Genomic DNA, 16,841 nt, shown 5'->3' with positions numbered 1-16,841 from the left:
TTAGAAGATTTAACAGATTAACAGAGTTGGAAGGGACCTTGTAGGTCATCTAGTCCAACCCCTTCCGCCCAAGCAGGAGACCCTACACCATTTATTAACAGTATTGGAAGGGACCTTGTAGGTCATCTAGTCCAGAGGTCAGCAACCTGCAGCTCTGGAGCCGCATGTGGCTCTTTCATCCCTCTGCTGCGGCTCCCTGTGACTCAAATTATGCATCAGAACCGGCAACGTGTGACACCCGCCGGCACGCAATTTATTGAGCTTTTCAACCCCCGGTAGGCCAACCATGGATAAATCCAAGAAAAGTAAAGTTTCAGAAGAAAACAGAACGTTTAATTCAACTACATATGCTAGTTTTGTGGCTGCTCAAGAAATAGTCAGGCACAGGAAGGGTTTTGTGGCTCCCGGTGTTTTCTTTTCTGTGGGAAAGGGGTCCAAATGGCTCTTTGAGTGTTTAAGGCTGCAGACCCCTCATCTAGTCCAACAACCCCACACACCCACCCAAGCAGGAAACCCTACACCATTTATTAACAGATTATCAGAATTGGAAGGGACATTGTAGGTCATCTAGTCCAGCCCCCCCCCACCCAAGCAAGAGACCCTACACCATTTCTGACAGATGGCAGTCCAGTCTCTTCTTGAAAGCCTCCAGTGATGAAGCTCCCACAACTTCACCAAAAACTTGTTACAGCATAGATAAGCCAAGCTCATGGAGAATGGCCAGTGGAACAAAAATCCATGGGATTTCCCCCCACCGTTTCAAAGAGGAGTTGGACCAGTCCCATGTTGTGATAACCTCTGGGCAATGCAAACATTCAGTTCCTCACTGGCTGACCAGCTTTGGTTCTCCTATCTCGTATTACACCAGATGTCAGGCAACAGCTTCCCCCTCTCTAAGTCCCACCCCACACCTCTCTTAAAAAAAGAAAACTGCTTCAGACTCTTATTCAGCACAGTTGCTAATCTTGGCCCAGAAGTCAGAGGCATCAGGATGGCCATGAAAGAAAGAAACAAAACATACTTGCAAACATGGGTGTTCAGACATGCACGCATCCTGGCCTTTGCATGCATCACTCCGGTTCTTAAATCTGCAGCTACGGCACCGTAGAAGGAAAGATCTCCAACACTGGTTTGACTCCGAATACGAAAAACAACCAACAGGTAGACCACAATTCGTAAGCCCCAAATTTCTGTTCTTAAGCGAGATGTTTGCTAAGCAGGTTTTGCCTTGTTTTACAACCTTTCTTGCCACAGCTGTTAAATGAATCACTGCAGTTAATAAGTTAGTAACCCCCAGAGGTGGGTTTTGCATACTTTTACCACTTGTTCGCCATGCACCGAAAATGTGAGTGAACACACTCTTTTCACTCTCACGTGTGCCTTCTGCAAATGAATGCGGACTTCGGCACATGCGCTTTGCATGCGTCCATGTCTTGCACGCATGCACACGGCTTAGAAAACATAGCTAAGTAGGACAGCATAGCACTGGGACAGATGGGCAGGCCCACCCATATGTCACCACTTCCAATTCGCCTGAACCGGTTTGAACCAGCTGAATACCACCACTGGTAAACCTGGCTGTGAAGTGAATCCGGCTTCCCCATTGACTTCGCTTTTCAGAAGGTCACAAAGGGGGATCCCATGACCTTGGGATGATCATAAGTTGTAACTATGAAAAATGGTCGCAAGTCCCTTTTTTTCAGTGCCGTGGTAATGATGAACGGTCACTCGATGAATTGTTGTAAGTTGAGGACTACCTGTAATTGCTCCCCTGGCTGTTTCGCCAACATTTTTTTTTCCTTTCCATAATTAGATGATTTATTATATGCATAGCGGTGTCGAAGGTCAGAAGAGGGCAATTGAAATAAGCAAGCAAACAAACACCCCAAAATATCTGGAAAGGGAATGTGTGCCCCAGAGTAATATCAGCTCAGCTCTCAATTTTGCTCCATTTTTTATTCCACTTCAAGGCATCGCATACAGTGGTACCTTGAGTACTCAATTGCTTTGAACCTCATAAAATTCGATCCTCAACACATTTTGATGTGAAAATTTCGTCCCGGTGCTCGTTGTTTGTTTGGTACTCAATGTATAAGCTAAAACTCAGGGGTGAAATGCTCCCGGTTCGGACCGGCTCAGGCGAGTAGGTAGCGATGGCGGTGGGCAGTTTGGAGAACCGGTAGCAAAAATCCCTGCCCCCGCCCCCCATGCCCAGCTGAGCCGCGCGATCATCAGAGCCTTCTTTTTCTTTTAAATGGCTCTGATGAGCCCAGCTCTGATGATCTCAGCTGTTGCTTGCTAATTGGTAGCAAAAATCCCTCCCCCTCCCCCCCTCAGCTTGCTTACCTTAGCTGCTGGTCGCAAGGCCTTGCTGTAATCCCTGCAATCCATTGCATCAGCAAGCAACTGAATCTCCCTGCCTGCAATCAAGCAGGCAGAGAGTTGTGGACTTCAACTCCCAGAATTCCTCAGCTAGCAAAGCAAAACTGGCTGAGGAATTCTGGGAGTTGAAGTCTACAAGTTTTAAAGTTGCCAAGGTTGGAGACCCCTGTTCTATTGGGTAAGTTTTTTTCCCCTTTGGGAGCTTTAAAAAAAATAGTTAATTGGGGTTTTTTTTAGTTGTTCTTTTTTTAGACCTAGCCATTTAAAGTTTAGGAAGTTTTAAATTTAGCTGCTTTTATATAAAAATAAAAATAAATAAAAATAAAATAATATTTGTGCAGCTTTCTGAGATTTAGTGTGTTTCTGTAGTGTTTCACTCTAACTACACAAACACACAAAATCTCACAAAGCTGTATGTGGAATTTTGTGTGTGTGAAGTGTGAAAGTTGGTTTTTGGGGCTTTTTGTGGCTGTGTGAGGTTCCTGCTTGTTGCAGGGGCCATTTTGGTCTAGCACAGCTGCTTTTACATTGTGGATGAGCCAGTTGTGTTGTGTTGTGTTGTGTTGTGTGTGTGTAAAGTGTGAAAGCTGGTTTTTTGGGCTTTTTGTGGCTGTGTGAGGTTCCTGCTTGTTGCAGGGGCCATTTTGGGTCTAGCACAGCTGCTTTTACATTGTGGGTGAGCCAGTTGTGTTGTGTTGTGTTTTGTAGGTTAAAAAAGGGCAAAGAAGTGACATTGACTTGGCCACGCCCACCTGACCAACAAGCCACGCCCTCCCAGTCACCTTACCACCAAGCCACGCCCACTAATTAAGCCACGCCCATAGAGCCGGTAGCAAAAAAAATTAGATTTCACCCCTGGCTAGAACTGGTTGCTGTCAGCTGCCTTGCGACCCACTACATCAGGGGTGTCAAACTCGATTTTGTTGAAGACCGCATCAGCGTTGTGTTTTACCTCAGGGTGGGGGGATTAGTGGGTGTGGCCATGGTGGGCGTGGCCAGCTCAAAGTCACTCGTGTCTTCACACTCTGCCAGCAAAAATGGGCTCCCGAACTCCATTTTCAGCTGTGACAGCCTCCTGCAACCCTCTGCCAGAGAAAATGGAGCTTGGGACGGCCACACACGGCCCTCCTGAGCTCCGTTTTCACGGACAGAGGCACCGTGGGCCAGTCCTTTGCTGTTTCCAGGGTGACCCTGCAGGCCAGATCTAAGCCCCCTGTGGGCTGGATCTGGCCCCTGAGGCCTTGAGTTTGATACCCCTGCACTACATTATTCCTTCTGGGGTAAAAATGTCAGGTACTCATCATTTTTGGTACTCATCGCACTTCCCAGAACCAATTGAGGTATCACTGTTATCTCGTACTAAACTGTCCAAACAAATGGCTGTGTTAGTTGGAAGCAAGGCATTGTGACAGTCCTAACTCGAGAAAGACAACATAGCCTATTCCCAGCATTGCCTGTTGTCTACTTTTTGCGATTTTAACAGACACATAAAATTACACACGTTCTCCTATCCCTAGGAATCTTAACAACAACAACAACAACAACAACAACAACAACAACAACAACAACAACAAAAGGAATTAACTTTGTGGATTGGAACCTGGACAAGAATTGCACACTTCCTTCCTTCCTTCCTCTTTTGGGGAATCGCACAGGCAGAAAACCCTTTATTTGCTCTCCGCGGTTCCATCCCCCCCAGCTTTGCTTTGAAATGTTTCCAGTGTTAGTTACTAGTTGGATTCTAAAGTTTCAGCTCTTCTAGGAATCTTCTCCTCCAAGAAACCCGATGCACCAAAAGGGAGGGTTGTTTTTTTTTAATTTGGAGGAGGGGGGGGTTAAACCTCACATCTGGTTCCTATTAGCAGCTTCATGCCTGCCGAAGTAGGAACCGAGCACTTGAGCATTTAGAAATGTATTTCAGAGAACAAGGAATGCTAACTGGCCTGCAATTCTTATTTTGTTTTTTCCCTGCACATGAAGTTAGTCCTGGATTTATAACCATTCATTTAGTGACCATTTGGCATTACAACGCCACTGAAAAAAATTGGCTTAGCACCATTTTTTTGTACTTACAACCAGAGGTAGGTTTTACATAATTATATCACCAGTTTGCCGCGCACCGAAAATGTAAGTGCGCGCGACTTGCACACATGTGCGCGGCTTAGAAAACGTGGCTAAATAGGACGGCATAGCACTGGGACAGGTGGGCGGGGCGGGCCCACCCATAGGTCACCGTTACTGGTTCTCCCGAACCGATCTGAACCGGATAAATACCGCCACTGCTTACAACCATTGCAGCTTCCCTATGGTCAAGGGATCAAAATTCCAGATGCTCGGCAACTGGCACGTATTTATGACGGTTGCAGTGTCCCAGGATTACGTGATCCCCTTTTACGATCTTCTGATGAGATTCACTTAACAACCGTGTTACCATCTTAACAACTGGGGTGATTCACTTAACAACTGTGGCCAGAAAGGCGGTAAAAGGGGGTGAAACCCACCAAATTGCTGGTTTAAGGAAAGATAATCTGAATGTCCTACAATAATTTAGCAAAAAAAAAAAAAGTGATTATTTATTTCATGGTTATAAACCAAGCCGGCTTTTCAGAGCTTTGCGGTCGCATTAATCTACATCTTCAAATGAGAAAGCTGGCAATTTCCCACGAGATGCCAGGTGTTTTGAGTGCTGTGAGAACCAAATGATCAGTCTCCAGGCCCGTTTTGCCCATTTCTACCTAATAAATCTGAGAGGGTCTATCACCTTAAGAAGGACCTTGTTCATTGTTAAATATCCTTCAGGGAATGGTAATTGCTAGAAAACCCGAATGAGAAGGAAGCATGAAAACAAATAAAAGTGAGGAAAACTTTGCTTGATGTTGGACTGAACTGGTCTTTTCAATATTTTACCTGTTTCTATCGCAAAGACACCTTTGAGTTTGAATTTGCTTTGGCCCTGAAGGTCAGTTTAGTTTGAAACTTACTAGACCAGTGATGGCTAACCTTTTTGCCGTCACGTGCCAAAAGCAGGGGGAGGGGGGGCGTGCACGCATGTGCCCACACCCATAATTCAATGCCCACCGCACCCCACCCCCCTGCGCATGTGTGTGCGCTCCTGCTGCACTCCTCCTGCTTTTGGCACACAATGGCAAAAAGGTTACTGGTGGGCCCGGAAGGCCCATTTTTCACCCTCCCCAGGCTCCAGAGGCTTTCTCGGAGCCTGGGGAGGGTGAAAACGACCCCCCCCCCCGGGAGGTCCTCTGGAGGCAGCAAATGGTCTGTTTCCCAACTTCTGGTGGGCCTGGAAGGCCCGAAAATCAGCTGGCCGGTGCACACATGCGCTGGAGCTGAGCTAGGACAGTGTTCGCATGCCCACAGATATGGCTCCACGTGCCATCTGTGGCACGTGTGCCATAGGTTCATCATCACAGTCCTAGACTATCAATTGTTGTTGTTTTGTTTGAACACCCTTTTCTTCTTCTCTGTTTTTCGGGAAAATGGGTCCATTCTTAAATCATTTTGAACCATGTTTACACCATGGTAGGTATGGTTTGCAGGATCCATGGCCTCTGATCTCTGATTTTTGCCAGGTTGGGGCCTATAGGAACTGTAGTCCAAAATCATCTAGAAAGCATCAGGTTGCCTTCATCCTGCTGGAAATTAGATGATCTCTTTCCTACAAAGTCAGTGAAATGTTTTGGGCTTTTTCTTCCCAATCCTGATTTTCCAAACATTAAATATAGGGTGTAAAAGCCAAGTCCGCCGATAACAAGAACATTATCTTGCAACTATTATCTTCCAGATAGAAAGCTGAATACTAAAAGAAACAATCTCTTTGTCAGGCAGACAGTTCCAAGCAGTTTGGCACACACAGTGGGAAGAAACAGCAACATTTTTTTACTCCCAAAACCACATGTTGATATTTAAATAATAAAGTTTGCTTGATCCCTCCCTTCCTCCCTCCCTCCCTTCTTCTTTCTTTCTTTCTTTCTTTCTTTCTTTCTTTCTTTCTTTCTTTCTTTCTTTCTTTCTTTTTCTCTCTCTTTCTTTCCTTCTTTATTCTTCTTTTTCCTTACTTCTTTCTTGTCTTTCTTTTCTTTGTTTCCCTTTTCTCTTTTTCCTTTCTTCTTTCTTTCTTCTTTTTGTCTTTCTATTTCTATTTCTTTCTTTCTTCTTTCTTTTTCCTTTCTTCTTTTTTTCCTTTCTTTCTATTTCTATTTCTATTTCTCTCTTCTCTCTTCTTTTTCCTTTCTTTTTCCTTTCTTCTTTCTTGTCTTTCTTTCTCTCCTCCCTCCCTCCCTCCCTCCCTCCCTTCCTCCCTCCCTCACCTGCCTTTCCCTCTCTCAAGATGATTTAATGCAGGTTCAGAAAGCTAGAAGGCAAAAACTGAGGAAGCAGAGTTTGGCAGAAGCTCAAGACAAAAATCCTGGCAAGAAAATTTGTGATCTTCAGCTGGTTAATCTGCGTGTCAACAACATGCTAATATCTTAACCTGAATCTACCTTGGTTGAGAAGAAGAAGAGCATCAGGAGGCTGCTAAATAAGCCAGTTTGGTAAAGAACTTAACATTTGCGATACGTTTTTTTTTTTTTTTGTTTTCCAAGGACCTTATCCAAATTCGAGGTGAAAAAAGATGAGACAAAATCAAAACTGAGGCTGTGGAATCCTCTCTCCTTCCCTCTTTCTCTCACACACTCATAATCAATATTAAATAGGTCCCTTAGCAAAGGAGTAACCTCAATTTAAACATCTCATTAATGGAAGGTGAGCTTGTAAGATTAAAAAGCTAACGGTTCAGGTGAAGTGGTAGTTTAAAAAAGCTACCGGTTCCTCTGAACCGGTATTTCCGACGATCAGCTGTGCTGTGGGGTTTAGCTTTGCTAGAAAGCAGGAAATCCTGTTTTCTAGCAAAGCTAAATCATGCGCCACAGCTGATCCCCCCTCGCTGTTCTACTTACCTTCCCAAGCCTCCTTTTGATGTGCACTGCGCATATGCATGCAGCGCACATTTGGCACTCACTGTGCATGTGCCACGTGATGTATCCTGACCTTTTCCCCCTTTGCTAAACCAGGCATGGGTGTGGCCAGTGTGTGATGCATCCTGCCCACAGGCCGCAAATTTGACACCCCTGTTCTAGAGGGAACAATCCAACACACATCAAAGCACCAAGAAGGCTGACTTCCTCTCACACTTCCTGAAAATCCACAATTTTTTGTGGAATTAAGTAGATATACAGGGCAGTGGTGGGTTGCTACTGGTTCTTCGCGGTTCTTGTGAACCGGTAGTGTAAATTTTGAGTAGTTTGGAGAACCGGTAAATACCACCTCTGCCTGGCCCCACCCCCAATCTATTTGCTGCCTCCTGAGTCCCAGCTGATCAGCTAGAAGGAAAAAATCAGGGCTCACTTGACAAAGAAAAGGAAAAAAAAAAAAACAAGACACCTAAGCTTTAAATTGAGAAGCGAAGAAGCCTCCCAACTGATTGGCTAGAACCGATCCGCTTCTTGTAAACCGCTCGGTGTTGGTAGATTGGCAATTGAGGCCAAGCTGCTTGAAAGCGGTTTCCGATGCTCTCGGTGGTGGCAGAGCGCCAAAAAACTGTTTAAACTTTTGCCGCAGTGATTCAAAGGACCGCCCTACAGCTGATCAACGGTAAAAGGCAGTGTGGTGGTAGACCAGTGTACTGCAAAAACAAATAGGTAGACCGGAACGCTGCAAAAACAAATAGGTAGATTGGAACGCTCCAAAAACAAATGGGTAGACCGGAACGCTCCAAAAACAAATGGGTAGACTGGTACGGCTCTGCAAGCAGTTAAAAGCCTGGTAGACCAGTACCTCTGCTAAATCCTAAAGAATTGTTTGTCACATGACCATCAAACCACGCCCACAAAATAAGCCACGCCCACAGAACCGGTAGTAAAAAAATGTAGAACCCACCCCTTACACAGGCATATCTATTCCTCAATTCTTAGTAAATGACCACTTTGCCCACCACTCTTTGCATCTGGTCTTTGCTAACTGACTTTGCACTAGGGGGGAAAAAATTGATTGGGCAAATGGCTAATTCAACTGAGCCTCAAATTAGTGCTATCTTATCTAATAACGGAAAGCTCAGATTACTTTACATCAGCTGCTTGTTTTCTTCTGCTATTCTTACTTGTCCTGGTTACTTATCACTATGTATCTGGTCAGCTTTCTTATCTCTCCTGAGCACTGGTTCCAATTTTCTATTGTTTGAGATTTTTCCCTTGCCCCTGTACACATACACAGGAAGGAGTATTTTGAAGCCTGCTTAAAAAGAAATCTAACTAATTCTAACATATGTAAGATTTTTTGAGTTAATTATTATGCATTTAATCAGGAATGTAATGCAATAACTTTTATGAAAGATTTGCTATTAGAATAGCAGTTACAGTATAAAGATGAAAAGTGGAACATGTAGAAAAAACGAGATATACAAAAATTTTTACCATGTCAGTTAATACTTAGTTGGGTAACCTTTAGCATGAATTACAGCCTTACAACATCTTCCCATGGAATGAACCAAGTCTTTTTAGTTCTGCAGCTGTTATAATGTGAAACCAAGATGGAATGATGGCTTCTATTAACTGGGTTTTATTGCTGGGTCGCTTCTGACTAACAAGTTTCTTTAGTTGGCTCCATAGATTTTCAATTGGGTTAAGGTCTGGACTATTCCCAGGCCATTCCAGCAATGGAATAGGATTATCTTGAAATTCCAAAAAAAAAAGTGATGTTATTAGCCATCATACCTCAAAAATACACTTTTTCCAAAAGGTTTCTACAATTTTGGCCACGAATGTACTTTTTTTTTTTTTAATTTGATTTATATGCCGCCCTTCTCCGAAGACTCAGGGCGGCTTACAATGTATTAAGCAATAGCCTTCATCCTTTTGTATATTTATACAAAGTCAGCTTATTGCCCCCACAAACTGGGTCCTCATTTCACCTACCTTAGAAAGGATGGAAGGCTGAGTCAACCTTGAGCCTTGGCGAGATTCGAACCCTGCAGTAATTGCAGGCAGCTGGTCTTAATAAGCTTAATAACAGGGTGCCTTAAACCCCTGTACTACCAAGGCTCTTTTTACTAATGTACATTTTAGGCTCAATTGTGGTCAAGACTACCTATACAAAGCATCAGGATGTCTTCAGTGATATAAATATGTGCTTGATTTATGTGTATGAAATATTCAGAGGCTAAAATCTCAGAGGACCATCAAACCTCACAAAATTTCAGTTCCCTCACTCCTGAGATCTCTCATGATCGAGGGATTGAGATCTCACTCAAAGTCCTCATGATCGTGCGGAAGATCACCAACTTCTCATGAGGTTTCACCGTTGCTTTCTAAATTCTCCTGAAATATCAAGGTTCTGGATTAACTCGTAGAAAAAGATTTCACCAAAGAGCCTTGAGAATTTTCAACTTGGCATGACCATGACATGACAATGTTGGACTGTGGCAAGTACAGTGTGATCTCCACTGAGAAATTATGAGTCACCTTGGAAAAGTTTGGACATTAGCTTCAACTTGGACAAATCATAAAAATATTTTCACTTGGAAGTATTTTGGAGTAGGAGCAGCTGTGAGAAAAATAATATCTGAACGTCCCTTTCACACAGTTGTCCAAACCAGGGTGATTTTCGCTCGCACTTTTGTGGAAGAAGCTAAGGAAGGATCCACATTACGTTCCTTTGACCTAAAGATGCTTTTTCAAGAGGCAACTGGACTTTCTGGTTTTTCTTTGAAGACGTTTCACTTCTCATCCAAGAAGCTTCTTTAGTTCTGAAGCATCTTGGAGAAGCCCTGTTCTTCGTGCCAGCCATGCACGCACAAACCATTGCCTGCTGCACCGTAGGGACTGTTCTGACACAGCAGGCAATGATGTGTGCATGCGCGGCCGGCACAAAAAACAGGGTGGCGATGGTGACAATGGGACTGACTGAAGCTCTTTTTCAGCGCATTCGAGAAGAGGAGGCCTGTAGTTTTTGGCGCAAGAAGCCTGCAGTCAGCTGCTGCTACCGACTTGGTTCCGTCTGGCAAAGAGGTGGCAGCTGGGAGGCTTCTCGCATTGAAAAAAAGATGTGGCGGCTGCAGGCATCTCGTGACAAGGGGGGGGGGGGCAAACAAATGCAGGCTAGCGGGGAGCACAGCAGCGACAGCTCAGCCCTGGCTTGCCTTTCCTGGCAACTAGCCACAGGAGGAAGGTAAGGTAAGGATGGAGAAAGATGCGGTTATGGGGGAGGAAGTGGGGAGATTGAGAAAGGGCAGGGGTGAAATGCTCCCGGTTTGGACCGGATCACCCCATCCGGTAGTGATGGCGGTGGTGATTCGGAGAACCGGTAGCAAAAATCCCTGCGCCCCCCCCCCCCATGCCCAGCTGAGCCGCGTGATCATCAGAGGCTTTTTTTTTTACTTTTAAAAGCATTTTTTCTACAACCTCTTCGGCAGAAAAAATGCTTTTAAAAGTAAAAAAAAAAAAGCCTCTAATGATTGCGCGGCTCAACTGGGATCATCAGAGGCTTTTAAAAGCATTTTTTTCTGCAACCCCTTTGGCAGGGGTTGTAGGGAAAAAAGACGTCTTTAAAAGCCTCTGGTGATCTGAGCTGACTTGCCTGATCGTCAGAGCCTTCTAAAAGCATTTTTTTCTACTGCCTCTTTGGCTGAAGAGGTTGTAGAGAAAAAAATGTTTTTAAAAGCCTCTGGCGATCCCAGCTGACTTGCCTGATCGTCAGAGGCTTCTAAAAGCATTTTTTTCTGCAACCTCTTAAGGTTGTAGAAAAAATGCTTTTAAAAGTTAAAAAAAAAGTTGGCCACACCCACCCAGTCACATTACTCCCCCCCCCCCCACACACACACACCAAGCCATGCCCACAGAACCGGTAGTAAAAAATTTTAGATTTCACCCCTGAGACCCCAGGGCCTCTGAAGGAGGGGAAACAGGGTAGTGCACGGTGAAGGGAGAGTGGGCGGCATGCAGGAGGAGGCCTTTGACAGATTCTGAGTTTAGCCACCTCAGACCCTGGGCAGAAAATAGGTAGAAAGGCTGCAATAGATGTAAATTCATTTTTTTTCCTATTTTTGTTCTGTGGGCGTGGCTTGGTGGGCGTGGCTTGGTGAGTGGGACATGTGACTGAGTGGGCATGGTCAACTCGATGTCACTCACAGCAAGGTTCCACCTCACCAAGCCACGCCTACCAAGCCACACCTACAGAACTGGTAGTGGAAAAATTTGAACCCCACCACTGGGATTCCCACCACTTCCAGCCATCCGATTAGTGATCGTTCAAAATTACGATGGCACTGCAAAAAGTGACTTAGGACCATCTTTCACACTTAACAGCCGTTGCAGTCAAGTGATCAAAATTTGGATGCTTGGCAACTGGTTCCTATTTATGATGGTTGGAGCCTTGGTGGAGCAGTGGACTAAAGTGCTGTTAAATAGCACTTAGCTGCCAGCTGCCTGCAATTACTGCGAATTCAAATCTCACCAGGCTCAAGGTTGACTCACCCTTCCATCCTTCCGAGGTAGGTAAAATGAGGATCTGTGGGGGCTTATTGTGGGGGCAATAAGCTGACTTTGTATAAAAAAGAACACCACTTTGGGGGGGGGGGGCAAAAGCCCTACTAAGCAGGTATATACAAAAGTATGAAGGCTATTGCTTAACACATTGTAAGCTGCCCTGAGTCTCTGGAGAAGGGCGGCATATAAATCGAACCAATAAATAAATAAATAAATAAATAAATAAATAAATAAATAAATAAATAAATAAATAAATAAATAAATAAATAAATAAATAAATAAAGAATGAATGAATGAATGAATGAATGAATGAATGAATGAATGGTTGCGACATCCCGAGGTCATCTGGTCAACCTTTTTGTGACCTTCTGACAGGCAAAGTCAATGAGGAAGGCAGACTCACTTAACAACAATTCGATTCATTTAACAAAACTCAGTGATTCGCTTAACAACGGTGTGGCAAGACAGGTCATGAAATGGGGCAAAACTTACTCAGCAACTATCTCACTTAGCAACACAAATTCTGGGCTCCATTGTAGTCGTAAGTCAAAGACTATATATAAATATGTTCAACCTCATTTGTCAATAATGGAGCAGGAAATAGGTCTCCGAAGATTGTATGGTCCTTACCTGTGGGCAGTCTTTGATGTAGTGTCCCTTGTTAAAGCAAAGGTGGCACAAATAGTTTGGTGGAGGTCTCTTGCTTGGCTTTCTGGCATCCGATGATAGGGAAATGTCGGAGAAATGTTCCGTAAGGGAATTCAAGCCATCCACAATGTTATTAAGAGAGCCATAAGGAGAGGCACTCTTATACAGACTGCTGTTCAAGGCCTGGAAAAGAAAAAATAAATAAATCTAGTTGTTGTTTTTCCCAAGGTGAGCATTTCTTCTTCTTCTTCTTCTTCTTTTTTTTTGTATAAGTTTTATTTGATATATATACCCTAATATGGTCTACCCAATATGGGAGGGAGCATACTGCTTCCCTTTTGCCTTTCAGCTCCCATCCAGGAGCCCTCAAGCAGTCACATTCATGACAAACCATTTTATACAAATATAAATTTGATATACATGTATGTATGTATGTATGTATGTATGTATGTATGTATGTATGTACTGTATATATACCTACATACATACACACACACACATGTGTCTCTCTGTGTTACTATTTTCCCAATTTAAACATTCTACTTATTTCTATTGTTTTTCAATATTGTTACTACCTTACAAAATATTGTTTTTCTCTCCATCATCTCTCAGCCTTTCTAGAATTTCATCATTTATTGATTTTTTTTGGTGATTCTTTTATATTTCTCTCTTGGAATCCTATATGTCTTTCTAACATTTTTACACAAACTGATTATTCCCTCTGCCTTATCCTTTATCTCCTTCTGCTGCATCTTTTGAATATCCATCCATAACCCTTTCTTTGTTTTTGTGAGCTCCTCCTTCCCCTACCTCCTCTATTCTATTATAAGCTCTCAAAGGATTGTCTACTTATCAACATTATTTGTATTTGTCATTGCTGTCTTTTCAGTATTTTTCTCTGCTTTTAATTCATTTTTATCTTTTTGTAGTTTATTTTACATTGTCTCCTCCACCACTCTTTCTAATTTCTCAGCTGTCTTCTGTGTATCATATTCATCTTTTCCCACCATTTGTTGAGTACCCTCTACTTTCACATCTTTATCTTTAAATGCTCCTATCTGCTTCTTATAGTTCTTTGTCGCTATTTCTAACATTTCTTCATAAAACTTTACTGTCTCCTGATGGATCATTTTGTAACAAATTAATATCCTTCTAATATCCCAGTATTCCAATATCTAAAAATTCAAAAAATAAAAAATAAAAAATAAAAATCAATTATTAGCAAGATTTGATCAATCCCAAAGTTATTTTTTTTAGGTGAGCACCTCTGATTTATTCTGCATTCAAACAAAAGCCACATTTGAAATTGTGACAGTTACAATCATAGGGACATAGATCAATCAAACCAGAGGGCAAGAAAAGAAACAATGGGTGGATAATAACAATGAGAGCTCCAACTTGGAACTAAGGAGAAACTTAAAAGGTCCATCTGGCAGGGCCCAGAAGAAGGGCCTTCTCCATGGTGGCTCCCTTCCTTTGGAACATCATCCCCACAGAGATTAGATTGACCCCCCTTTTTGATCCTCCTTTGCACGCTCTGAAAATCTGATTTTGCCCCACGAGCCTGGGAACTCTAGAGTGAGATCATCAAGCAGGGGTGAAATGCTACTAGTTCGTACCGGTTCGGGCGAAACGGTAGTAATAAACGCTACCAGTTTGGGCGAACCGGTAGTAAAATAAAGCTACCGGATTGTCTGAACTGGTATTTCCAATGATCAGCTGTGCCGAATGATTTATATTCGCTAGAAAACAGGAAATCCTGCTTTCTAGCAAATTTAAATCATGTGGCACAGCTGTTCCCCCCTCGTTGTTCTACTTACCTTCAAACACCTCCTTTTTCCATGCAAATCACACATTTGGCATGCAACGCTCATGTGCGGGCAGCAAACCAGTGGCAACCCATGGAGGATTTCACCACTGCCATCAAGTGGCTTGTTTGGTTGATTGTTGTCATTGGGGGTGGGGTGTTTTTATATATTGGGTTTTCATTTTTTGTAAGCTGCCCAGAGTCACGGAGAGTGAGTGGACCACCATATAAATTCAATAAACAAACAAATAAATAAAACTTCCTGACCGTGAAAACAATTCATCAATGGGATAGCTTGCCTTCTGGTGTTTGTAGGTGCTCCATCACTGGAGGTTTTTAAGAAAAGTTTGGCTAGTCACTTGTCCGGAATGGTATAGGGGGTTGGAATAGAGGACCTCAAAGGCCCCTTCCAGCCCTGTGAATCTTCTTTCTATGATAATCTAGGGAGAGACAGAATTTATTTATCTGACTCCCATCAAAATTCAAATGAATAAAATCAAAGTTGGGGCCCAGTTCGTAACAAATCTGCAGTGGGATTTCAGTAAATGGCTGAGTTCAAGGCTTTCTTACCCACTTCTTACTTGTAAACGAAGTGTTTTGACCAAGGCTCCCTTAAAAAGCAGGAAGCAGGAATTGGTCCCAACAAAACCTCTTCTATTTACACAACTGTGAATTACTTTCATTCACAGTCAGCAAGGCTTGTCCAAACAGTTTTTCAAAGGAATATTTATCAACACAGATCTTATCTCGCTTGGCAAGCTGCCACGTAACTTGTTTCCAAATGCAGAGTTAGGCAAAACTTGGCACAGAGTCTCTTAGATTCACGAACAGAACTTTCCACTCTTGAAACTACCCAATGAACGAATTGTTTCCTGCAAAAGCCCCCTCCCCATTTGCTCCTCTTTTGTTTCCTATGGGAGGGGCCAATCATCTCCAAGGTGTGGCTTTACTCCCAAGTCGACCCTGCTTTCTGAGTTGTTTTTGTCTTCTGGCAGCTCTGCGCATGCGCACACTGGGAACGGGCTCCAGCTGTTCCTCTGCCTCACTGCTGTCTATCTCCCTTTCTGCCTCAGATGCAGAGCCCTTGTCTGAGCTTTCCCCAGCCCCCATGATTGGCCCATGTTCCTCCCCAACCTCCTCACTGTCTGACTCTGCTGCCAGCTCCACTGGCCACCGCCGGGCCACCACACAAAGCTTTGTTTTAAGAATATACATAACTGCATCAAACAATCACTGCCCATTCTATTAAACCAGAAGTTCATGTTTCATTGCCATGATAGGTGTATTACAATACTCCTTTGGGCTGGCGGGGGGTGTTAGAGGGTGGGATTGCTGTTAATTTTGAGCTTGCAACATCCAATGTAAATTGCACCCAGATTTAATTTCAGACGTCTCCCCGTGGTCTTCTTAGAGAGACCATTTAGGCCAACAGACAAACAGAGGCAACATTTCTTTGGCTGAAATAAGCAAGACTGGCTTTCCTCTTCCAATGTATTGGACTCCAGGCTGAGGATTATGGGCATTGAAGTTCGCACCCCATCTGCAAGTCCGCAGGAAGAAGAATGAATTGGTGCATTCAGGAAATGGGAAAGCAACACTATTCGGATACAAAGAGCAATTATTTGATGCTCTTGCATTCAACAATCCTTGTGCGGTTAGAAGTTTGACGAGAACCTTTTTTGTTAAAAAAAAATGCATGCACACACACACACACACACACACACACAAGCCAGGACATTCTTGGCACCCAAAGGTATTGAAAAAAATATGTGACATTTTAAAACGCCAGGAAAGGTCAAACACGTAAAATAAGTAATTGCTTATTTGTGGTGGGTTAAAATGGCCTTAAACACCCTGTTCTGAATTTTACGAAAAGAAACCACACAGAGAAGTTAGATCCACATCTGTTTTTGTTTTATTCCTGCAGAAAACCTGTGGTCATTTAACTATTCCTTGTTAATTGCTCCCTGACTTTTGCACCCCCCTTGTTTTGGGATGCCTGCTGGCTTTAGTGTCAGTTCAAAGTCAAGGGAAAAAAGGACCTTGTCGTTTCTGTTTGCAAAGCTCTATCGAACAAAATCTTTGCCCAAGGCCTAGCACCAAAATGCACTTCCTTACAAATGTATTCAAATTCTGGCTGAACTGAGAAATTAAAATCCTGAGAATTAAAAGAAGGGTGAATATGCAGAAGATGGCTCCAAAGTGCCGAATCTTCTCTTTGTCAAAGACTTTCCAAGGGTAGATAAATAATTTTCCCAAGAGGCCACACGAGAAACTGGGAGTGTTGTGGAGGACTGAACCAATAGGACCAAGACATTATTGTGAAGGTGTGTAGGCACGCGTGTGCCCACAAACACACAAATTGGAAAAAAAATATTGTATTTTTCAGAGTATCCCCTCCCCCAAAGTGGGTGAAAATGTAGGTGTGTCTTATAGACCAAATACAGGCATTTTGGGGCTCCCAAGTC

General features: G+C 43.3%; 1 protein-coding gene across 1 annotated transcript in view; it reads right to left on the bottom strand.

The window, feature by feature from the left end:
• ZCCHC24 (zinc finger CCHC-type containing 24) overlaps positions 1-16,841 on the bottom strand; it is a 136,045-nt gene that overhangs the window by 80,353 nt on the left and 38,851 nt on the right. The window contains exon 2 of the mRNA XM_070945690.1: positions 12,549-12,749. Coding sequence (XP_070801791.1) covers positions 12,549-12,749 — 201 coding nt within the window. The remainder of the gene's footprint in view (positions 1-12,548; positions 12,750-16,841) is intronic.

Source organism: Pituophis catenifer, unplaced genomic scaffold (assembly GCF_029215685.1).
Source record: "Pituophis catenifer annectens isolate HBS135680 unplaced genomic scaffold, rPitCat1.0.hap2 SCAF_6, whole genome shotgun sequence".
Classification (NCBI taxonomy): Eukaryota; Metazoa; Chordata; class Lepidosauria; order Squamata; family Colubridae; genus Pituophis; species Pituophis catenifer.
This window is presented reverse-complemented; position numbering and strand designations above follow the sequence as displayed.